This window comes from Chamaea fasciata, unplaced genomic scaffold, assembly GCF_029207755.1.
Source record: "Chamaea fasciata isolate MVZ Bird 193981 ecotype frontalis unplaced genomic scaffold, bChaFas1.0.hap1 SCAF_1, whole genome shotgun sequence".
Classification (NCBI taxonomy): Eukaryota; Metazoa; Chordata; class Aves; order Passeriformes; family Sylviidae; genus Chamaea; species Chamaea fasciata.
Genome location: NW_027094086.1, coordinates 122,493,164 through 122,518,961, shown reverse-complemented (window position 1 = coordinate 122,518,961; position 25,798 = coordinate 122,493,164). Strand labels below are relative to the sequence as shown.

The window sequence follows — 25,798 nt, the reverse complement described above, 5'->3', positions numbered from 1 at the left end:
TGAGTTTAACCTAGTAAACCCTAAACAGAGTGATACCTTCTCTACCTGTGAAGAGACTGCTGTGTCTGTCCTAACTGCTTGCTGACCATTTCTCTGTTGAGAATCCAGCAGCACAGGATTTTTTCTTTTCTTGCAATAGTCTGAAGTATCTGAGGTTTATTGTCTTATAACACAATCTTCTTCAGGGGACTTGTCAGAAGCACTGAAGTACATAAGACCACGCTCTGGGACTTACATACTATTTTTTTAATATAAAAATTTTACAATTCAATTGGTTATATAATCAAGGAAGAAAAGTGTACCAGCAAGGTATTGCAAGTAATTTTCTCAGAAAAGCAGAATAGAGAAATTTCTGCCACATAAACCAGAAAAGAAAATCATTTTATAGTTAAAGCTTTCCAAATGAATTATGAATAACAACAACATTTAGATGCAGTATACATAAGTCACCAAGCTGAGCATATGGAAAATAAATAGTTGTATTCCACCTGTCTCTGCATGACATTGACCAAACTGTTAACACTGAGAGGGTAAATGAAAAAAGGTAGTGGTTCAGATGTTGTCAGATAATTTCATGCAGGCCTACTGAAGTTGCAAACCTAAGTAAGATTTGTACACTCACACAAAATGTCCACCTGAAATCAATGTAAGCCTTCACAAAAAATTAAATAGAGTATTGGACTATTTGGATTACTCTTTTACCTTAAAATGCACCATTTTCTCTTCGTGTCATGTACATCAGGGAGGTCAGTAGCATGGGCTGATAACTAAGGTAGGTATTAATGAAAAATGTAATGAAAAATACTGTTTTGGGGAGTAAAGAATTTTCTAGTTTGGAAACTGGCATTACCAGTCTGCAAAGAACTGAGCCTAGAAATGAAAATCAGTGTGCACAGTTTTAGCATCTTATACAGAAATGCATCTGAAATTTTTCAGAATTACAAAATAAAAGCATGTTTTGTAAAAAAAAAAAAAAGTGTACTGCATCACGCAGCTGGAATTATATGTAGAATTTTTCCATATTTAATAAACAGCATAGGTGGATTATTCATAGTCTGCACTTCTGAGGAAGAGGTCTATGGCTTCTTGGCAATTGTTCTTTGGGAATAGTCACTGATTTTGAATTGTTCCATCATTTTTAATTGATAGGTTATAAAGGATTTGCACAATACACTGACTTTTTTATACAAAACAGATGCAGTTTTAGATTCAAATGCAGTATAAAGAAATGAACCCAAGTCATAGCAAATGCAATTGTATCTGGCAGACAAGAATATGATTTTTCTAGTTAGTTATACTGCAAAAAAATTCAAATTGGCATGTCAGTGGGATCAAGTGAGGCCACCAAATCCAAAACAATTACTGCACTGTAGCAGGATTCTATACTATTAAAATAGGGAAGCTGGAGGAGAGTAAAATTAATTTAACAATAATAAAATGCTTTTTATGGGGATTTAAATTGTGTCTAAGATTCCATGATAATGTAAGAAATCACAAGATTGGATAATGAACACTTACTATTTAAAAAAAGTTTTGATATTAGAAGTTGTAAAACACCATCAATCTTCCCTTTGCAGTCCTGGTTTGGACTCTCCCCCACAAAATGGCACATTAAAGATGGTTGGAAACATTCAACCAAAAAAGGAACATGGTTTTTGTAAGAAAAGCTTTGGGGTTTTTGACCAGCTCTAGTTAACATTCATTGCAGATGCAATATTTTCAAAGCTGTTTCCTGAAAAGAGAGACTGTTCACCAACAAGGTGATAGACAACTGCATTTTGTTTCAATAAAGCAAATGTAAATACTGGAAAGAAGCCACAGTTATACTACTTCAAGAAATTTGGGATACACGTAATATAATATAATAGAATAACACACTTTCCACCACAAAAATTTGTAGAAAAACTTAGGTAGGAAAAAGCCCCCTGAGGCCCAACCATCCCTCTGCTCAAAACTGGTCCAATTAGTTCAGTCTGCTTGGGGAGATGTTCACCTGAGCTTCAACTCTCGCTAAGGACAGATATTCCATAAACTCACTGCTTCAAGGATTCATAGCCCTGTGGATGGGACAATGGATTGAGACTTTAAATCCATTTCCAGTGGTGTTAAATTCCTTGTTAAAGGAGTTTAAGAGTTATATACTCTCTTACGTGACCTTGGATGAGTCACTTTCTCCACTTGCAAGCCTAGAATTATTATTCAAAACTCCTGCCTAATTATAATATTGCATTATAAACACTGTCTAAATAACAATCTATTCAAAGATGCTATCACTGCAAAGTAAATGTTTTTAAGTCCTTGGATTCCACCATGGGAAGAACGAAGTTAAAGAAATAGGGCATTTTATATAAACCAGCAGACTACACTTTAAACTTTTACAGCAGCCTCTACACATTGAGGCCTAAACTATTGGCATCTTCAGCTCTTGGCTATTTTACTGGTGACTAAATTCAGTGTACATAGTTCTCACCCAATTATGGCATCCTTTTCACTATTTTTTCAAGGTTTAAGTTAATGACCAGAGTGGTTTCATTTTGGTTACCATATTATCAGATTTTATATGAAAATTATCAAATATTTTTTCTTCCACATTAAACTTTAGGTATTGTCTTTCTGCCCATAGTACCAAATCCTTGCATGATGTTCTCATCAGGAGTAGTGCATGTAAAGACTGACTCCTATTTGTATGCTGAACAACCTTTGATTAGAAAATCAGAAGATAATTCATGCTGTTGAGGACATAGCCATTTTCTTTATGCTGCTTATGATAATTTACATTCTGTCTAATAAATAGTTTCATGCACAATATATCTGTATGAGATATTTACTGTATCCTTCCTCCCATCTGCACCACTTAGACTATGCATGCAGGTGAAAAATCCAAAACAGGGAGATTCCAGTTTAAGTCACTTTTGTTTCTGCTGGCATTTTGTTTAAAGACATTTCCTTGAATTTCTTCATGTTTCATCTGACTCCTTTTTTCCCAGATATATTTGAATCACCATGAATTTGCAACATCATGATCTACAAATTAGAGTACCCAAGAGGAGTAAACTGAGTTTAGTTCACCCTTCACCCTTCACCAGTGTATCTTATTTCAAATAGCACCCAACTGAGTTCTGAAGGGACATGTAGCTCTCTACCTACAGTATTTGAGACTGTGACCTCTGAAATCATAGAGCTTTTAGGTTAAGAATGCCACAATATTTGAAGTCCTGTAAACGCTACACTTCTTTCTGAATGTCATTGTGTATGGCTTTCTCACATCCCATATCCCCATTTGGGCTGTGACCACTCAAGGAATGATAGTCAGATGTCTGAAATGGGGGATTTTTCCAAAATGAAGCAAAAAAAGATGATACATCATTTAAAAACTCCCAAGAGTGGGACCACGGGATTGCTTCATTGCCAACTCTTCCTCAGCACTGTTGAACAAACCTACCGTGTTTATTTCTGACCTCTGACATTCAGATGCTAAACCATCCACAGCTCCTCAAAGCTTAGCACAGGATCTGAAAAGGCTTCCGCAGCCCTTCATTCATAAAGACAGTGAAACAGCACATTATTTACACTAGTAGCATTTGCAGGACTTATTAACGATGTACCCTGCATAGGCAGACTCGGATGCGGCATGGAGATCCTTTTAGGATCCTGCGTGCACTGTTATCTCTTGCCGGCATCAGAAATGAAGGATACCATAGGACTGGCCATCAGAGACCCGAGGCCGGCACACCTTCCCCGTAACGCAGCCGGGCGGGTGCCCGGCCACCAGCGTGTGACAAGGGGAGGTGCCCAGGTGAGTTTTACCTGCCGGGAAACGCCGCCACCCACAGCCTCCCCGGGGAGCGGAGCCCTCCAGAGGAGCACAGCGACACGAGCTGCCGGGAGCTCCGCCGGGGAGCGGAGCCGGGCCGGCCGGGCGGCGGCCGGAGGTCGCACCTTTGCCCGGCGGGGCTTTCCTGGCCCGCACGGCGCGGTACTTTCCGGGCATGGTTAACCTTTGCGTTACTCCCACTGCGCCCAGAGGGGTGGAAACTCCGGGCAGAAATCATTCGGGAAGGGCGGTAAAGGAGGGGAGGTGTTTTTAGGTGACATGAAGCGACCGGGGGCGTTTTGCCGGCCCGCACCAGGGGCCAGCGCGCTGCTGCCAGCGGGACACCCCGGCAGAAACGGCGGCGTTGCTGCGGCCTGGGGCAGCGCCGCGGGCAGCGGAGCTGGTGATGGGGCCGAGGGTCGCACGGGCAAGCGGCGGCGGGGTCACATGGAGCGAGGCCCGGCCCCGCCGGCGGGGCGGAGCGGAGCGGCTGCCACGGGGCCGAAGCGGCGGGCGAGGTGCAGCGGGGGCTGGCGGCGCTGCGCTGTGCCCGCGGCCTTCGCCCGCTTCCCCGCCCGGGGGCAGCGGCCCTACTGAGATAGGGGAGCCGCGACCGGAGCCACCGCCGAACAAAGGCGCGGGCGGATGCAGTGACTTCACCGCCGGGCCCGCCCCCGCACTCCCGCCCGAGGAACCTGCCCCGCTGCCGTCTCCTGGCAACCCGCGGGCACCCGCGGGCTCGGCGCGCACCCTCCGCGCTGGGGCCGGACAGCGCCGCGCAGCGCCGCCGGCCAGGGTCTCCTGCCCTCCCCTTCCCGTCCTCAGCAGACCCCGTCCCCCCGGCGCGGAGAGGCGGCCCCGGCAGCGGCTCGGGACGGCGGCGGGCAGCGCCCACCTGGCCCCGGCGGGGGCGGGCAGGGGGCGGCTGTCCCCGCCCCTCCCTGCAGCCGCCCTCTTCGCCCGAGGGAGGTGCGGAGCCGCCGCTCCCCGCGCGGTGCCAGGAGCCTCCCCGCGCCCCCCAGGCAGGGCGGGCGGCGAGGCGCCCCTGGCGCGCCGGGCTGGAGGCGGATGGAGGGAGCCAAGCTCCGCGCTCGGCAGGGGCCCCGCTGCTGCCGGGGGGGGTGCGGCCCTGGCGGGGCGCGGGGGCGCGGCAGGCGCTGCCCCCGAGATGCGGCGGCTCCCGCCCGCCCGGCCGAGGGCCCTACCTGTGCCGGGCCCGCCGCCGCCCCTCCCCCGGCCCCGCCGCCGCCGCCGCCCCCGCGGGGGCCGGGACTGAGAGCGCCGCGGCGCCGAGACACGGCCCCGAGAAGAGGGTGAGGGAGCGGGAGCGGTGCCGGCCGCGGCGCATGATGTGGGTGCCGCTGCTGGCGTGCCTCACCGCGGGGATCGTCTCCGTGCCCAGGTGCCAGCGCGGCCCCGGAGCCTTCCTCGGGGCGGCCCGGCTGCTGGCGGCCGTGCCGGGACTCTGCCAGCGCTGTAAGTGTCCGAGCGCCTGGGGCTGCTCGCCGTGCCCTGGCTGGTTGGGGTTGTGGCTGGGTTTGGGTCTGGCGCGGGGTCGTGCCTGCGCGGGGGGCTCGCCCGGGCCCGGCGGCTGCCTCGGGGCGCAGCGCTGACAGCCGGGATCGCCCGGCGCCACCGGCACTCGCCGGCCGGGCGGGCCGAGCTGGCGGAGGGACGGTACCTGCGGGGAGAGCCGGGCTGGAGCGGCCGGCCCCTGCCCAAACCTCACACCGCCGGGGCCAGCCCGTGATTTAGGATTTAGTCGTCCGCAACGCGGGCGTCCTGCCTTTGGGGAGCCGTGGTAGCTCCCGGGGAGCCGGCGGGAGTATCGCGCTCCAGGGTGCTTCGGGTCCTGAAGTGCACCCTCCGCAATGCTCCGTGAAGCGGCACGAAGACCCGCCCGGGGATCCCAAGCTAGGGTTGGACAGTTCTTGGGGATGGTAATGCTCTGTTTTACGTCGTTTATATGGCAAGCAGTGGCAGGGTTAAATAGGGATAGAGCTACGAGAAGATTGTCTTCTGTTTACCTTGGGATAACGCGCATGTTGATAATGCCCCAGGAGCTACGGTCCTCGGATAAAACAGGCTCTGGTAAACGTGGGTAACCCCTCGTGTTGTGGAATTGCTTCCCAAAGCCCTGGGCATCAGTTTTAATATGTGCAGGCTGAGAGGAGTTTGTGCAAATGTACCTTAGAAAATGGAGCAGTTGACAGAGCAAGCAGGTTAGTCAAGTTTTTCATAAAGGAGCTTATTTATCTAGCAGTGGTCATAAAAGCAGATCTGGTTGTCAATAATCTTTCTGTATTTTTTCTGCTTGTGGGATAATTGGCATTTCCCAGTTCAGGCCTGGAGCTGATTTAAAATGTTAACATGTAACCTCTAAGATTTACAATGGGAACAATGTATTAGTCTTAAATTCTTTGTTGCATATGTGACAAATTCATGCCTAATTCAGTAGGATTTGCCCAGTGCTATTAAAAACAATGGAATAATTTGTTAACTTTCATAGGATAATTTATCTTGCTTTTTTGGCTTTGTATTTTGAATTCAGAACCAAACTCAATGTCAATAGGAAAAATAAAATATATTATTAAATTTCTTATGAAACATGGCATCTTGTATGCAGTATCCTAGATTCTTTTTTATGCAGTGCAATTGAATTGAAAGGCTAATTGAAACTTTATGAAGAGGATGGTTCTGTGCCTGAATGCAGTGTTGTGCTTGCTCATGAGTGTAGTTCCTGGGTAGACGCTAGTGCAAATAATACATCAGAGCAGAGTGCCACAGGGGGGAGGTTGTGCATGGGGCTTTTGTGCCAAAGGATGCTTGCTGTCTTTGTTGTGCTTCATAGTGAAAATATATATGGGTGATGCGTCATGGGTTATGTGTTTATTGTGACAACAGCTCTCAGATTGGGCAGACTGTAACTCAAATAGACCTTGTTTTTTTCCTTTTCATTTGAAATCTCTGCTAATTCATGAAAGCTGAAAGGCACACTGAATTCTTTCCTTCATACATAATCACTTTACAGGCTACAGCCACTGTTGAAGCAAGAAGAGTGTTCTGTTTTGTTTTTCTGTGAATGAACACATGAAATCTTTTTGTTATTATTAATGTTGTTTGTGATTTTTTCATTCGGTTGTGATAGCCAGTGCAGCACCACCTGGATTCTTTGAATGTCTGCAGGCTGCTTTGAAAGAGACTGGGCAGCAGCTCCATGTACAGATACTTGGCAGCAAGGCTTTGTTCAAGCAGCCACACCTCTTTGCTTCTGCATTGACAGTGCTGGGCATGGAGAAAAGCATCACGCTGTTCCCGTGCCATCGACAAGTCCAGTTTATTTATGTGCAGAGTTGGCAGAACCCACCTGAATCTCCAGTTCTAAAAGAAACTGGAAATATGAAATCTACATGGAACTCACATTTATTTCATTCTTGTTGGAGCATTTGTGGCTCTTCTAATTGAAAAATGGAGAGCTTGATACTACCTGAAGTATTTGTTCTGCAAGCTGCAGTTTGGGATGTGAGTCATTGCTTGGGGATAAGTAAAGGTAGAATTTGGCACAGGGTTTGAAGTTACAAGGAGTGCAAAAGGAAATCTCACAATGCTGTAAATTTGCAATTCCCAAATTACAGGTTCTGTAAGCTCAGATAAAAAGAGTAGTGTTGCTGCCTTCTACAAAGAGTCCCTTGTTCAATAAGTCTCACCAAAAGGAAATTTGCAGTTCAGTAAGCCAACTATAACAAATACCTGACCTAAGAATCAAGCCAGTTCTGTAGGGATTTCTACAGATCCCTACATTTATGTTTGAACATTAAAACCTGACAAACTCCTAAAGATGTAAACCAGTGAACTGAATAAAAGCTGGATTCTACAGCGAGACCATGTGCATGCATTGTGCTAGCCAGTTGAGTAAGTGCTCACTTCAGTGAAGGCAGTTCCCTTGCCTTGTTTGGAAACCAACTGCTGAAATTCTTATTTTTTACCTGCTGCATAAGCCCATGGGCTATATGGGGCTTTAGTACTGAAAAATGACTGATTGGTCAGGGTTAACAAAGGACATTGGTTCAAATCTCAGCAGTGTCCCCAAACCAGTTATAATTAATATTGAAATCTGAAAACTAAGGTATTTGGTGCTTTCCAAAATACCTAGGGAGTTATTCTTCTGTGAAGCTCAAGTAAACTGAGTGTACTTGTGATGTGCAAACAAGGTTGGGATGGAATGAAAATCTTTATCTTGGATTTAAAAGTTGGAGAACAGTCACTCGGCAATTCTCTTAGATAGTTGTGATTGACAGGTCTCTTTAAATACCAACTTTAAAATTTTGTATTTTCAGTCTTCTTGAGAGTGTAATTTGGAAAGACCACCAGGGAAAGTGAGGGATCTGTGATCATGAAGGGGTCAGTTGTAAATTGACTTATGCCAATAGCCTGACTTTTGATTAATTAACTTCCTCCCATCAAAGCCTTTGGTGCTTTGCCAGTCTTGTCACATCACATTTCATGTGTTCCCTCTACTAAAAACGTTTTATAAACCATGACTGTGTTACTTCTCAAAGAAATAAGAAAAGCTGTTCAAACCACTCATAGAAGTTTTTGAGGAGAGGTGATCAGGAAATGTCCCGTGACACGCACAGAGGCACACAAAAAAGTCTGAAATAAAAGATACATCATGATAGCTTTAATTGGTGTTTGTCTGTTAATTCTCTTGCGTACCCATGGGGCTCATTTCCCTTTGGGACATAGTGAAAGAAGCTGAGTTGTATGGAACACACAACACTGAGCCAGTTTGCCTTTCCTGAGGCTTAAAACAAACCAAGATGAAGAGAAAACCCATTTTTCATTTTCCAAGTCTGTGTGGGTGATCTGCTCCCTAGAGGTAATGGACCATCTTTGGGAAAGCCAACCTTTTGGGAACCTTTGGGAACCAGCCTTTGGGAAGAACAGCCTGGGTGTTTGAGAGGGCTGTAAGTTGCAGTTCTGAGAAATAGCCAGGTTAGTTTATGTGCGCATTGCTCAAGGAGCGTATTTTGCCAGTAACACGCATACATTTGCTTTGCAAATTGCACACTTCTCATAATCTGTTGTAATTTCATGTCTCTTCAGGGGGCTTCTGTGGTAAGGGGGTTTTTTTTATTATTTTATGGTGTTTACTAGTTGAATGAAACTCGTAGTTGCATGTATAGTATTTACAATGTTTTCATGCTACAGATGTTTGAGATGAGACTGGGAAAAGAGGAGAGGGACAACTGATGAACTAGTGGAGCAATAACCATACTCTTGATGCTCTGGGAAGGTTTTCTCTATCATTTTGGATATGCTATTGCTGAGAAAAGTTGTCAAGGCAGTCTGAAGATTGCATGCAGCAGTAATGCTCTCTACAGTTCGAAGAGTCAGTTGCTTCTTTTCAGGCCTTTAAACTTTCAAGGACTGGAACTGCAACTGTGAAAGCAAAAAATTACACCCTATTAGTCAAGAGGCCTGAATGAATAAATTTGATTTTCCATTAAAGAACAATCTAAGTTTAATTTACTTCCCCAGACCATCAGAAAGATGTCAGAATGTGAACTTCATGGAAGCTAAAGAAAATCTTTGTTAAAAGACCTCCATTCCACAAGAGAACATTAAAATGTCAAATTATAATCTCCCATATGCTTTATAGAGCACATATATTCTGGTAATATTCTTCAAATCCCTATGAAGAATTTGTGATGACTTGTCCATGTTGGGTCTTGAGTTTGGGACAATTAGAACTAACTACAAATTACTGTAGGGCAAGAAAAATTGAAGATATTTTATTTACAAATTGTGTGAGTTGATATGGGCTGCTGATATTTATCAAGACTTTTTCAGAAAGTCAGAGTCGTCATTATTTTTGTAAGTTCATACTTAGAAACTAGGGACTTCACATTTCTGGGCGCCTTCTCCCAAGCAGCAAGTTGTAGGATGAGTGGAAATAGCCTGAAGTTGTGCCAGGGAAGGTTTAGATTGGATATCAAGAAAAATTTATTCACTGAAAGGGCTGCCAAGCCTTGAAATAAGCTGCCTGGGGAAATGAGGGAGTCACCATCCCTGGAGAGATTTAGAAGACACATAGATGTGATGCATAGGAACATGTCTTTGTGGTGGGCTTGTTCTGGGTTAACAGTTGGACTAGAGGATTTAAAGGATCTTTTCCAGCCTAAATGATTCTGTGATTCAAGGAGGTACTCCTGAGCCTTTCTTATCCTCATCTCTGAGAAGTTCTGGCACTCAAAAGCCTGAAGAACAGAAGCCTGAGACAGGTGCACTTAAACTCAAGTTTTCTGATGTAAATATATATCAATGTAGAGGATTAGTGGTGGACTTGGCAGTATTGGGTTAAGCGCTTGTCTACATGATCTTAGTGGTCCTTTCCAACCTAAATTACTCTGATTCTATCCTGTGATTCTATGAATAGATCTGATATAAGAAACATTAACTTTAATATACAAATTAAATCTACATTACCTACATGATTTTTTTTCAACAATGTATGTTTTAAACAGTAGAATATAGGAAAACTCTACTTGTTTAGATCAGGATTGGTGTATCTTAGGCAGTGATTTGGATTTCATGAGTTCTCTCAGGGTAAGAAGGACAAGTGGAAAAGCTTCGTGTTCTGACCTTTAATGTTTGCTCAAATAATTAAATATTATTAAAATATATTAATGGCACTAAAGTCATATGTTATATTTTTGAAACTTATATATGTGAACTGTTTAGTGCTTTTACTGTAACTGATAATCCAGACATTTTGGTATAAATTTGACTTCTCATAATGAATTTACTGAAAACTGAAAACTGGACAAGAAAATCAGTTCCATTTTGTTAATAAACTTTTTGTGGGTTTTCTTTTTGTTTTAATAAAATTCTTAGGGCCTTGGTGCTTCTCATTCTACTCGCATCCTCCTTTTCAATGAAGTCTTGTTTTCAAAGTTCCTGTATCTCCACTACTAATTGCTGATTTATGTCTAACAGAGTGGAAAGATGTAATAATTCTTTCTCATCTGCTTAAGCAAACATAATTTTTGATGGACAGAGTAGGATATGGTCTGTTATTCCTTTTTAAGTACTTGAACTTTATTAATTTTTTTTTTTCTTTTTGGCAGTTTACATAAATAGACTTGGGCTATTTAGTTTAACTTTTGGGAAGGAAGTGGGGTTCTAATGAATTAGTTCACTGTACAGTGTAATGGAACCTTTCTCCAAGAAGAAAAGTAAGCCTCTTGCCAGCCATTCAGGATTCCCCATGTTCTGGTGGCAGAACAAGAATAACCCCTTGAGTAAAATGTGTTTCAGGATGATTGGAATTTACAGCATTAGAAAGCTTCCAAAAAAGCAACTTCTAGCTGAGGCTAAATTGGCCTAAATTGAAAACTTTGCAAAGCTCATAATTGACTTTTTTCTTCATATGTTTCTCTGCGTCCCATGACTTCACTGTCATATGCCTGTGGTGACTTCATGGTATTTACCCATGGTGGCAGGAATAGCAAGTCTGAAATATTTATGGTCATCAAAAGATACTGAGACAAATATTTTAACTATATTTATTGGCAGAGAAAATTTCTGTAGCTTCAGGCAAGTAGAATGATGTTCCTGAATGTTTGATTTTTATTTTACTTTGGCCCTTCTCTGCCCACTGATTTGGGAGTTAAGTTGTTAGCAGCAGTAGTAGTTCGTTCGGTTTAGATATTGAAGACTTAAATGTTTTTGATGTTTTGCAGTTGTAGCAGTGTTATGAATACTACTGCGTGATGTATGGTAGCATCACAAAAATAGTCCAAGTGTGATTAAACCAGTAGCTGCCCTTTCCAAAATAAATTCTGTTCCTTCTCAATGTTCAAGGGAATTAGGCTAAGTGAATTCTGTTCTGTGCTTGAGAGTACAACTTATTTCCATCTTACTCTGCTGGGTGGTACTCTTTGTACTGTGCTGAGGACAACTTGCTTCTCTCAGATGGGAGCTTCTTACTGGAAACAACCAAGTTCCCATCTTTTTGTTCAAACAAGACTACCAGGAAATAGGAAAGCTTGTACCAACTTACACCCTGGCACAAATGGCGCAAAATAACTAAATATAACTAATGACATCAGCAAGCAGGCTCTTCCAATCTAAGCAAAATTGTTGGAGTGCATTTTGCTGTTAAAAAATGTTGTGGCAATACTTCAGAACATTAAATAAACCACTACCTGTTTAAAACCTAGAATTTGCACGTTTGAAGTCTGTCCTTTAGAGAGCACTTAAGCTGCACCTGCAGACCATACATATATGTGAATGCTTCCTTGAGGGAGCAGAAGCAGAAGCTTGCATTCAAACAGTCTCTGTGCACCTGCAGTTTAGTTATAGTTAGTATGTGAGTCTGCATATTTTATAGCCCGCGGTCATGTTTTGTGCAACCTTTGCCCCCAAATTATACAAATGTAACAGGTTAAACCTAAAATAGAGGTTGGCCAGTGTCTGTTCCTAGACAGGTGGGTTGGGTTTTGAGATTTTCAATTATGAAAAAGATCCCAGAAAGCTTTTTACTAATTTGTCTCAGGGGCAATAACCATCTTCAGAGATTGAAAATCCTATGGAAAAGCAAATTACTGAAACAACAAATACCAAAGATTTGGTATTCTAGTAAACAGTAACATTTTTAAAATAGCCCTCTTGAATAAATTCTCCTCCCAATTTTGTGGACTACATGCAAGTCCTTACGGAGTGGTGGTTATTCTCTCTGATACCAGTTTTAAGTTTTATTTAATATTCTTGAGGTTTTCTCATTACAAGTGTAAACTATGTATTACATGTTCAATGTTTTATTTCAGCTCTGACCTGTCTCCCTAATCCACACATGCACAGCTTTTGGTTTGGGGATTTTGGTTTGTTTCAGGAAAATCTTCTGTAAAGGCACAATTCAGTTTATCATTTTGTGTTCAGAACTGAGGGACTTGTTCCCCTAGGTTGTCAGCTTTTGGAATTTCAGTCTAAAATGCAGAGCAGGTTTGTTCCAAACCACCATGTATGCAGATAAAAGAGAGTGAAGTAAGCTGTTTGCATTGCTATGGACTAAGAACCTATCAGGTGATCTTTGGTGACACTATGTGGGAAGAAATAGCTCTTGAGCTATTCTTAGCAGTTGCCAATCCTCCACACTGCTGCTGGGTATGTGAATGAAGACACAGTGCCAGGATGAGGTCATGTTTCTATGGAGCAGAAAGCAACAATTTGGTGATGATTACATAAGAAATTAAAAGGTACATTAGAGAAACAACTGGAGGGTTGAAGGCCTGGTTTGAGGTGGTAGAGCTATAGAAGATAGGTGGGAGATAAAGGTTGGGCTTGTCTTCTACTCAAGGTTGAACTTCTTAAGCAGGCAGAAAATAGTTATTTTTATTTAACTCTATAACCATGACCTAATTAGTTGAGACTTGATAGAATACACAGGAACATACCAACCATTCAGGGCTCTTGATGGGTTACTTGCTAGCAGTGCTTACTAATGCACAAGAAATTAAATTAGCAGTGATATATGGCAGTAGCCATTCCAGGCTTTGCTCAAGCAGCATGGCTATTCAATCTGGTCAGCTCCGATGGAGCTTCTAGCAGCTGTAGATGAGTGGAGCACAGTGATTCCTATGCCCATGTCCCATCCTAGGACACAGAATTAACACAACTCCACACATTTTGAAGTTTCCTTGAAATGAAGGGACTTAATAAAAAAATATTTTAGGCTCTCTGGTTCCATATACTTTGCATTTTTATTGGTGTAAAGGTGTGCTAACAGGACCACAGAACCTGTGCCATAGAAGCATTAGCTTTTATGACTGTGGGGAATGAGTCTCTTCTAATGATACAATCCTAGTACATTTTCCTATATGTTTTTATTTGTAAGAGACAGGATAGATTAGTTTCTGAAGCCAAGTAGTCTTTGACTCATTGTTTGCAGGCATGGATTGCATCAACAAAATGTAACCATCTCCCAGAAAAGCAGGAAGTTTCATAGAAAGGAGAGGTTACAAGTAAAGTTGGCCAAGAAACAAAAAATGTGTTGTGAAAAATTTCAAGGTTGCATTGCTTGTTTTCATTCTGTGTTGTGGCTTGGGAACAAAGTGAGACCAGAGTAGTCAATAGCTCTGTCTCTCATAGTCAAGGCCATGTCTGAGGCTGTGGTTTGAACATTGTGTTTTTGAGTCCTAACTGCGATACCAGTAGCTACTATGAGTAGTACCTTTTCTAAAATTCTGTTATATACGTCTTTCTGAAAAATAAACAAACAAACAAACAAACCAAAAAAAACCCCACCAACTTCAAAATTTATATATTCTTGAAAAACTTGGGTTGCTAGGCATCTGTCTGAAGCTTATGTTCCTCAAGTCTTCATCTTGAATGATCTGCAACCTTCATGTAAGTGTGGGAATTTTTCAGAGAGATGGGATTAAGACACAAGTAGACTCAGAGAATGTCAGGAGTATCTCCTTGAATCATAACATCATTTAGGCTGGAAAAGACCCTTAAGATTCTCTAGTCCAACTGTTAACCCAGCAAAAGCCCACCACTAAAAGATGTTCTTAAGCATCACATCTACATATCTTTTAAATATCTCCAGGGATGGTGACTCAACCACTTCCCTGGGCAGCCTGTTTCAAGGATTAACAGCCCTTTCAGTGAAGATATTTTTCCTGATATCCAGTCTAAACCTTCCCTGGCACAACTTGAGGCCATTAACTTTTGTCTTATTGCTTGTTAGCTGGGAGAAGAGACCAACCCCAGTCTTGCTGTCACATCCTTTTCAGTTAATTGTAGAGCATGATAAGACCCCCTCTGAACCTCCTTTTCTCTGGACTAAACAACCCCAGCTCCCTCAGCTGCTCCTCAAAAGACTTGTGCCAGACCCTTCCCCAGCTCCGTTGCCTTTCTCTGGACATGCTCCAGAACCTCAATGTCTTTTCCACTAGCAGCTTTCCAGCCCCTTTTCCCCTCAGCTTGTAACACCACATGGCGTTGCTCTGACTGAAATGGTGAACCTGCCACTTCCCCTTATTGAGCCTTATATAATTGGCTCAAAGCCTAGTATGAATATCATTCTCTTATTACAGAAGTAGTTCAAGAATGATATTCAATGATTGCACTTCTTGGGAACTCCATAACTACCGCGCCATTACAGAGCAGACTTATGATGCATTTTCTGTCCTCCAGTGTCAGCTGTGACTGTCGTTTTCTGCCAGGGCTTCCCTAATGCTGTGTTGACAGAGGTGTCCTCCCCTTTTGTCTGCACTGTTCAGCTGAAATCCAACGTCAGGTCTCTCTGGTGGCATCACTCAGACCTTGCACAATGTGCAAAAAAGGAAGATCTTGGCGTTTTGTCCTGCATGCTTTGCAAAGGCACAAAGTCAGGACGGGCAGACTGCTGCTTTGGTTTGCATTTTAATGACTTTTTAAATCACCTGAGTAGCTGTTACTAATGACCCTCATGTTTAAAAGATACTGTGTTCATACAGTAATGCAGATTAATTCGGGAATCCCAAAACTCTCAGGGGTATTGGCAGAGCTAGGAATGGAAAGTCCCTATCAGCTATCAGGACTTGTTCACTAGCGATTCTTTTCATTGCATTTATTTAGGTACGGGAAGACTTCTTACTCAATTCTCACCTCTACCTCTTACCATCTCTGTAACCACATTAGGGTTCATCTCTTCCAGTTCCATTTCTCTTTTTAGGAACACTGTAACAGTTGATTAGTTGGGGGGAGGGGGGTGCAGCGGTGGTTAGCTTGTTTGTTTGTTTGAAAAGGTGTTTTTATTCACTTGCCAGGTTTACAGAAGTATTTTTTGAGAGCTCAGAATTTAGCTGTGTTTTACACCTTTGTTTTACACATCTTTATTTTCTTAGCCAAAACATGTCTCTGCCATACAGAGTTTTAGTTTACTGCTTCTTCTGTTGCTGGCCAAAAAAAAAAAAAAAAAAAAAAAAATTAAAATCTGCATGCAGTGTTCTTCATTTCACTGAATAGTGAAACTAAAGTGCCCAGCCATTAATGGAGAAGTGAAACAAATCAACAAATAAAATATGTAATAGAATGAAAGGGACAGAAAAGTTGTTTGGTATTCTTCTCAACAAATCATAGGATTTTATTATAAAGCATAATATTCAGTGGTATTCAATTTGAAATCTCCTTTCCTGGGCAAGGTTGAATACCTTTTAAAGCTGATTTTGAGGGATAACCTGTAATTGTCTTGGAAAATTTGGTGATGACATAGTGTGTTTTTAAAGCATGGCACAAAAGGCAGAGAGAATTATTTCTTGTTTGGGGGGAAAAAAAAAAAGAAAAAAAAAAAAAGGGGGAAAAATCCCTAATTCCAGGACTGGGTTTTAGGATTGGCAGTTAAAGCACAGACACTCGTTTTTTTCCTGTAACCTGCGCAAGTAACAGTCCGACACAATAATCATGGAAAAATAGTCCCTCCTCTGTAGCATTTTTGTAATGCTTTTTATTGTACCTGCATGCTCAGCCAAAGTGAATCAGGAAGCCATGTGTTAGGTGGGACAGTTGCTGTCTGTCCCCTCTGCAGGGTCGTGTTGCTCCGCTCTGAAGACTGAAAGGTAAAGGTAACTGCAGTGTACTGCGTAAAAGCTGCAGCTTTCCTCGTAAATTAGGCTATATATGAGTTACTGAAGGCCTCATTCATTATCTGTGCAGAGGGGTAGCCTGGCTGATTGCTGCCCTAGAACGAGATTAGATGCACAATTGAAGATGCACAGTAGAAGCCGGATAATTTCGTATCTTCTTGCCTTCATGAGTGTCCACCAGACTGATGGCCATGATCAGAGAGTATAAGCTGCAAACTATATTTTGGCTTTCTCTTTTAAGAGAGCAAGTGGTACACCCTCCAAAACCAGCACAAGCATGTACCAACTGTGAAGCTGATACAAATCCGAATTCTTGGCTGTACTTGAACAAAGTTCTGTCTGTTTGAAAACCTGTTTAACACCCCCTCTGAGATGCCAGAGTGCTTTATTGCTATTTCATCTCTCAGATAAATACCCCGATTGTGATCAGGTTACTTTCATAATAAGGAGGCAGGATATAATTATACCAAAAATGATGTTTGTCTTGCCTTGATCCCTCTTGTTCTAGAGAGTTTAGGCTTGCCACACCTGTGATCACTGTAAATAGCTGCAGTTGTTGGAGCATGGTTGTAATTTTGTGGAGTAAGCTGGAAAAGTGTAGTTTAACCTGATGCACTTTTTATTATATGCATATGCCTGTACGGTTCCCAGCACAGAATTTGGCCTTGTAGAAAATACCTTTTGGCATACATCAGTACAAATGAAGCCAGTAGAAACTAGCCCTTAGCTTTGGCTGAACAGTAACTCAGTCTTGTCTGGACTCTGTTTTTGGTGAAGTGGCAGGAAAAATCTCAGTTCTTTTTTAAGTCAACTCATAAAAAAATATTCCTTGCTGTACCATGACTTTTTTTTAAAGCAACTGCAAAGTTTATACTTAAACAGTTGGGGTTTTAGAATAGGCTTACAACCAAATAATAAATATTTGATGAATTAAAGCATGTCCATAAATGTTACTGTTGTAATGGACTCTGTACTTGGGAACCAGAGTAGTGATGTAGACAGAATAATAAATAAAGAAATTAATTCAAGTTTTTTCAGTTTCTTGTTATAAAAAACAAAAAATTTCAACCTTTTTCTTCAATGGCACCAAGCTTGTCTATTGCCAACCTGTGACTTCATGTTGTGAAAATGGAGCTTTTGAGACTGGAGAGTTATCAGCACAGAGATTTCCATCCAGCAGTACTGTTTATCTCATTTGTTAAAGTCTTTTATCTGTTGTGATCACACTGAAACTGGATTTTAAGATTTTTTTTCTGTCTTAGCAGTCTGCAAAGGCACACAGACCCCCCTATATTTTACTAGACAGGCTGTATTAATAAACTATATCAAGTTTCAATAGATTCAATAAAAGAACCATGCAGAAAAAGAAATGGGACAGTAATTTTTCAGTCAGTTTTCCAATGCGTCTAGAAAATGGCACGTAGAGACATACTGCTGGTTTTTTTAGCAATTTTGCATATTAAAAAAAGGTGTCAGTATTTTGTTATGTGGTCAATGGCATTTAAATTAAAGTATGAGTTTTGCAGATAGGATTATATGTCTTAAGAAAGGAGTCTCAGATATTATTGTAGGAAATTAATTAGGCCATACTTACTATTTGACTTATTTGGTTTACTGATTGCAATGACAAGGAATTAATCTTCATTATTCCTTATCTGAATAGCTAGAAACACAGGTTTCTCTTTTTTTCATGTCAGCTATTTATTCTTATCAGAACTGCCCTGTTTCATACAATGGATATTAACTTGAATGGGTGACTTCAAACTTCATGTAATTTTCTCCCTATTTTGCTCCATGGTGGTCTTAAAACCACTATTATGCTGCAGATCAGGAACTTAGACTTTTCCTCATCCTTTGACACTTTTACTGAATCTCTCACTCATTTTCTTGTAACACCTTTCATCTCTGCTCTCTTTTATATCTAGTTGAAGATGAGTGGGGTGTTTGTGTGCCAAGAACAATTACATTCCTTTTATTTTTACTCCTTCAACAAGGTTTCATTCAGAGTCTTTGCACTTTATGAATACTGTCTAGAAAGGGATCTGTGGCAAGGTCTACAACCCTCTGCATGTCAGTACCTACCCAAAATCTTCATACATTTTTCCCGTCTCCTGCAGTATGTCTTAATGTTTTCTATGGCCTCTAGGTCTGCTCTTTCAGCCTGCAGAACATAAAGGGCAGTTGCTATCTTCTAATAAATTAAAAAAAGTTTTATTGTGTCAGTGCTGAATGAGCTTGCTCTTATTTCACATCTAAGTAAAACTTGCTGTTTGTTTTTATAACAAAAAAAGACCGAACAAAAACCTTTCAGATTTTGTGTTGTTCTTTTCTCTCACCTTTGCAGCTCATCCTTTATTTATTCCTACCAACCTCTCCCACCCTTTAATCAGTTTTCCCTGTGTTCCAGCACCTTCCTGGGCTGCTTTTCAGCTTACTGTTTTTATCATACCTGTAGCTCTTCTTTTCATTTATGCTTTTTTTATCTCACATTGCTTTCATGGCAAAAATTGTCAACAACAGTTGATATGAAATAGAAGTATAAATCTGACCTTTGAAATTATTTAAATTTCTACTAACCTACACATTATCAGTATAATGCTGCAAATGTGCTGCACTAGGCTTGTTAATACAGATAATGGTATATGTGTTGTTGATACTAATAACGTGCAAACTGTTATTAGTGCCTTTCATCGGCCATCATTCTAAGTGACCTGTTGAAAAGTAGCTGTCTATATGATACAGGATATCATCTTACAAACCATAGCTGAAATCAGCAAAATAAATATTAAAAAAAGGTTTTATAGTACGTATTTTCCTAATGCAGCTGTTCACTGTGAGAAGTTTGTCTCATTACATAAAAAGAGAGATTTGCATTTTTATTGCAGGTTGGAAAGAAAGAATCTGAGAGACAGTGCATATAGCCAAAACTTTGAATGAAAACCAAACCTGTCATCAAACTGTTTTGGTATGATGATGCACGCTATCACAATGGACCAATTGACATATGTAGCCTTTTGTTGTATGGAGAAATTAAATTTATTTTGTTCCCTGTATACTTTCTAATATGGCAGGCTGAACATGCCACAGAGCAGTGTTGTTAAACAGCACTACTACTGAGCTGTGTATTTTGTGCCCTCCATATAACTCTTAGCAGGTGACTTCTGTCTTGTTTAGAGGTGCACTGGTGTGCAAGAGACTTGTGCTCAACATGCTGAAAGGATACACTAATGCTGGCATTCAAGCTGGGCTGATCAAGTCCCTTGAAAAGACTCTTCTTCTCAGTACCAACTGCCAAAGTTTCATAGGAAATAGTAGTAGCTTAAGCAATGATCTATAAAACAAAGATGTGAAAAGGATATAAAGGACTTTGCTGGTAGACATGCAAGTGGGCACAATTTTTGCAGTTGTTGGTACAGAAGGATGTGTCTTCAATCTGTGACACGTAGTGTTGGATACATTTCTGTTTGCTTCTGGAAAAGAAAATCTTCCTCTTCTGGGAAACTATTCATTGCAAAAATGAATATGCAGAGGGGGAATATTTATAGAAGGTGAGAAAATACTTTGGGTTTCATGAGGAGTGAATAATGAATAATTCAGTCAAGTGTAAATGACTTAAAGGGAAAATGTCTGTGCAAAGATAAGCTACCTAGTACTTTTTTTCTGTTAGGCAGTAAATCAGCAAGATACATGCCAAAGATAAACTTGCACTTCAAAATTATTCTAAATCAGGATCTTAAAAATTTGACCTTGTGAATTGTGAATGGAGTTTATTTAATCTGTGCATATAGTTCTAGACTGTAAATAAAAGAAAAGTATTATCTCACCACAGTGCCTTTGTTGTGATTTACTTCTGTTTTAATAGATTGCCATCGCTTAATCTGGAGAAGTAATTTTTGAAATCTTGGTTTAAAATTAGATATCTTACAATTTCACAAATCATCATAAATCATGAATGTTTGGGTTTGTATTTTATTGCAGCGGAAAACAGATGTGCCACTTCAAATGCAGTAACATGCACAAAGTGTCTTGCTTTGGGTCCAGAGTGTGGATGGTGTGCTCAAGAGGTATGAGCATTTTACATAATTATATTTGACTTTGTATTTTAGCTGCTTCTGATCTTTATAAAAAGACTTTTAAACTGAGAAAATTATAGTGAGAAATAGCACGAAAATCTTTAAATGATCCCTAGAGATAGAACCTGAGAAATCATGTGAAATATATTTTGTTTCCAAAGGAGAAAATGCAATCTTTTATTTGGAAAATTGCAGTAATTTTAAATAAAGTGAGACCTTTCTAATGCATTCCATCTGCTTTGTAGACAGCTTTGGCAGACTTACAGTAGCTTTGAGAGTTTAACAGTTTTTGGCTACAAAAGCAAAATTACTTATCAGTACTTTATATTATAAAGTCCTCATCATATATGAAAACAAGGATCTACATACATGTCTACTGCATTTAGTTAAAGATTGTACTAACAGCGGAGCTGACTTCAACTTCACCTTATATTATGATCCCATCACAAATGAAAAAATGATGCTTTTCTCATTTTGACACTTGAAACTGTCAGTTCTGAGACTTAGCACATAAGATAGATCTTAGGTAGCAAGAATTATTCTGAAATTATTGTTACTTTACAAACTGCAAGAATATGGGATTTTCTGGTTTTGTTTGACAGAAGAATAACCCTGTTGACAGCATGATTTTGAGTGATCACTTCAGAGGAGCAAGCGTTTTAAGAATATCACTGACAATCACAAGCTTGTATGCTCTTTAAGCTCACATGGAAATTACCAGTAGTAGCTTTCAGGTTAGCAGAGAAGGTACATAAGTTCCTGGGGTGTGTCTGGCAGAGATAAAGAGGGTAAGGCACTGGCAATATCTGAGATATTATGTCTTGGAATCATTAACTTAGTCTGCTAAAGGTACAAAGCTAAGTAATGCAAGGATGGGTAGAGGCATGCAGGGCTTGTTTTTCCAGAAGAAGCTTAGCATGTACAGATGGCACAAAGAATTACAGTGCGGAGGAGTTCATTATTCTGGCCCCGTGTCCTGTCTTACAAAGGGCAAACCTTTATCCTCCTCCACCTGCATTTATCACAGGACAGCATTTGCTAACTTTCCAGTGCTATGAAGTTGCATTAAGTCCCCTTCTAAGTAGGCACACGGACTTGGCCAGTTTCCCTTCTGCTCGGCTTGTCTTGCTTCACTTCTCAAGTCAATCCTGAGAGCTGTTCACGGACACCAGGACTTTGTCAAACCCTCTTAAATCACTGGTTCACCTCTACAACATCCATGGTTATGGAATGGCAAAACACATATTATTGCAGATGGAAATACTGCAGTGCAGCTTACCCTGACTGCTTCATGTGAACAATATTTTTAATAAGATAATCAGCCCTGAGAAACTCTTGAGATGCTTTGAATTTATACCCACACACAACCAACCTCTACAGAAAACACTACAAATCTATTAGTTATTACTGGTAATGGAAGTCACTAACACCTTTACACATTTAAAAATCTAGCTTTTTGAAAAGTATACACTAAAAAGAGTATATAAATAACAGAAACTTAAAAAGTAGTCTCTGTTGTTTTTAATAAGGTTATAGAAAAAAATCAGAGGTAGACTACAAAAATAAGCTGGAATTTGAAAAACAAGATACAGGACTGTCATATTTCATTCTTCAGGGGCTTTCTCTAGTCTTTACAGGGTCTTGATGACTATTTATTGTCTAATAAACAGTTGACTGTATTTTAGTTTGCTTATTTTCCCTATTTGCATCTGAAAGATCAGAGATTGTCCTTTGTTTGGTTGGTCTCCAGCTTTGACTCAGTCTACAAAAGATCTCGTCTTTTTTTTTTTTTTTTTTTTTTTTTTTCCCCCCTACATGTTCAGAATCATATTAATCATCAGACTAGTGGTCAGGAAGGAATTTTGTGTTGGATCATTTTGGCACAGTTTTTGACAACTTTTCTCTTTCAATGCAGCAAAGGATGGGCTGATTCTGACATCATCCTTCTATTAATCACTTTTTTGTGCTACAAAGGCTTTTTTATGTTGGTGGCATCTTAAACTGTCCACTCCTGTAATAATACATGTTTTCCTCTTTCCGGGAATTGAAATGATGTAGTTCAGCAGGTCTTTGGATTTTGTGGAGTGGGATAGACAAATTCTGGTTGGTTAAATCTAGAGCTGTCCTCTGGTGTTCCTACTAAATATCAGCCTGAGTAACGTTACCAATGGATTCTTCTGAAAACTAAACTAATTTGATGTTGAGGTAATGATGCTTTCTTGCTAAAACGACCTCATAGCATGGCACAGAACTTTTTTTTTGTGACATAACTGTGTAATTTCCTTTTTCTCCAAAGTCAGCTTGTTCTGATTGTGCAAGATCCTATTTCTCGTTAAAAATATTTTCAGTGTAGAGAAGGGTAAATGTGGCAATTAAGTTCAACTTCTAACTCAAGATTGCATCATTGCCATTATTAAAAACATATGGCTTCATGAACTTGTTCTATAATTTATGCAATTATAGTAGCATATTTTATTGTTTCAGAGACTATTATTTTGGTTTTCTTCATCCTTTGAAGGTAGTACAGAGTTTTTTTCAGCTCACATTGTTTTGTACTTTTTGTTTCTTGTTAAACAGGATTTCATGGCTGGCACAACACAGAAGGGACGCTGTGACACTGTTTTCAACTTAATGAAAAGAGGCTGCCAATCAGATTTGGTTGAAAACCCCACAGTTCATGTCACAATACCTAGTGACCATGAAACAAATACACAAGTGACACCAGGAAAAGTTTCAGTCCAACTGCGTCCAGGTTGGGTCATCTCTAACACACTGATGTTATAATAAATTTAAAATAAAAACAGTACTTCTAAGTACAGATATTTTATGAAGAGACATCTGGAATAATTATTTGGAAGAATGATGCTATAACATTGTATTATAGAACTGTGATGGTGTTGCTCCCATATTCAGGTATCATCTTCACCAAGAATTGTTTCTGTCAAACACAGCTGAAGTCAGAAAAATCCAAGTAATAAGTGGAAAGGGACTTTTCGGTAGTTTTTCCTGTCTTCTTATGTGGTTTCTTGATTCTTTAGCCACTTACACTAGCAGTTTTGCCTTACATGTGTATAAACTATTCCTTCAGAAAGTAAATAGAGTTATAATTCCTAAATTCATAATTTCATAAACTTCTTGATTATTTCTTACTTTCAAGTGCATTGACTAGACAACTAGAAAAATACCAAAACCATTATATAAGAAAAGACTTAATTCCTAAAGAAGACTTAGTTGTTCACTGCCTGAATCTTTATAACTAGTATATCTCCATTTGCCCTCAGCTCAAGTCTAGTTAAATCAGCGTTTGGTTAAATCAGTGTTTATTCTCTGTCTCTAAAAAAGCTGTAGCCAACAGCAGAAGTGAAGGCGATATAAAGGGATTCAGGGTTATCTTTCACTCAATAAAATTTAATTTATTTCTTCCCTTTGCGAAGAATAGTTGGAGAAAGAAATATGTGAGAGGGATCAGTCTTTGTCAGGAGTGTTCATTAAGTGTTCAGGAGAAGTATTTTGCCGATCTTCACTGTAGAAATTATAATCTTCTGTCAATTACAAGGGAAAAAGAAAGGATCTGCATGAGTAAAGCACAAAGGAGCTGTTTTTCACTCTTTATAATAATAAAACAGTCAAGGTAACATTAGCACTTCTTCTTTCCTCACTCTGCTTCCAAAGTGATTGATACTCTTCTTCATACTGAGAAATGGTTTCAGGAACTGAGCTGCCTCTAAGTTCTGTCTGTAATCACATTTATTTCCAAAGGCATACTGGATTAATAGGAAAAAAAGTTGGCTTTCTATAATTTGTTTTCCTTAACCTTTTTTCCAGTAAATAATGAAATTAAGTTTGGAGTTTCTTATGCTTTGCAGAAGTTTTTGCAACAGGGAGGCAGAAGAATGAAATTTCAAGGGCTCCAGAAGAAAAGCTTTTTATATATGGATATCTTGCCTATATATTCTGCCTCAGGAAAACACACAGATACATCACTATAGTTTTCCCTCAAAACAGACATTTGATACGGTATAATCACGCAGACAAAGATGCTTTTGTTTTGTTACTGGGGGATTTTGTCACTGTTTATATATACTCCTTATTTAGGATTTATGTGGGAAAAATAAAAGCTGCACTCAGTATCTCACTATATGCAAACTAGAGATCTGCAAGGGTCATTTACAAAAAGTAATTCAATTTACGTTGGCAAGGAGGAAACATAAATTACAGCACACTGGAATTGTTTTCCTCATGCAAGACCTAATACAGACTAATCCTGACATTTTCAGATGGATTACATTCAAAGACCATTGGAAGGAAGTGCTTTGCATATTTAACTTTTCTGAGAAGGATCTCTGTATTGGATATACCTTTTGATAGCTTTTATTGAAAACCTGTGTAATTCAGTATCATCTTCCTTCCTCCTGTCCTTTGTTGGATCTTCATTGCCCAATACTGGATTAGATTCTCCACTCATTACATGAAGACCCTAAACTGATTTCTGCTATGAGCTCACGATTTGGGTGACATAAAATCATGGCTAATTTGAAACAGTGCATTACTGTACCTGCTCTGCCCACACAAATTACTGCACTCCTTTTACTGACATTACAGAATATTAGACTACCAAAAATGTGAGGATTCGTTTTAGCAGCTTCCAAAGCATTTATGTTTTTGTTATATATGAGACTATGTTGTGATTCTGCAGGAGACCCAGACATCTATCATCCTGAAATATAGAAAACTCCTGAAACAGAGTTCTGGTTTTGTGTATGCCAAAAGAGGGATTTTTTTTTAATTAAAACCTTTTTTAAAAAATATATATATTTTGATCCTATGGAGTTTTCTCATCAAATCTTTGGAAGCAGTTTGGGATACACTTGTATCATTATTAATGTGAGTTTTTCAGGCTGTGCTGTCCTTGTGGTGTGTATGTAGTGTTAGATTGTGTCATATGACTAACTATTTGCAGGACACATTTACATACTTTGAAGTGACAACCTTGAAGTGACTGACCCCAATTTGTATGCAGATCTGCGTCCTTTGTGAGCCACAACTGCTTTTTGTTATAATGCCAAAGGGATTGCATAACCATGAATTTAAAACAAAATGGGAAGAAGTCAGATTTTTACAATAAATTGCAGTGCTCCTGCAAGAAAAAAAACCCCAAGATGTCCTACAAAACAACCCTTTATGGCTTAATTTCGAATGCTTCTTCAAGGTTTCATTTACTCTTGGGAGATTTTCTTGTTTGGTTGGTTTTTTTTCTCTTTGCTGACACAAACAACTTT

At 40.2% G+C, this 25,798-nt stretch overlaps 1 protein-coding gene across 2 annotated transcripts in view; it reads left to right on the top strand.

The window, feature by feature from the left end:
* The first annotated feature begins 5,018 nt into the window (after positions 1-5,018).
* Positions 5,019-25,798, top strand: part of ITGB8 (integrin subunit beta 8) — a 49,266-nt gene continuing 28,486 nt past the window's right edge. For both annotated transcript variants that reach the window (XM_066196105.1, XM_066196113.1), the window contains exons 1-3: positions 5,019-5,290; positions 20,425-20,510; positions 23,097-23,271. In XM_066196105.1, the coding sequence (XP_066052202.1) occupies positions 5,161-5,290; positions 20,425-20,510; positions 23,097-23,271 (391 nt within the window). In that variant the 5' untranslated portion in view covers positions 5,019-5,160. The remainder of the gene's footprint in view (positions 5,291-20,424; positions 20,511-23,096; positions 23,272-25,798) is intronic.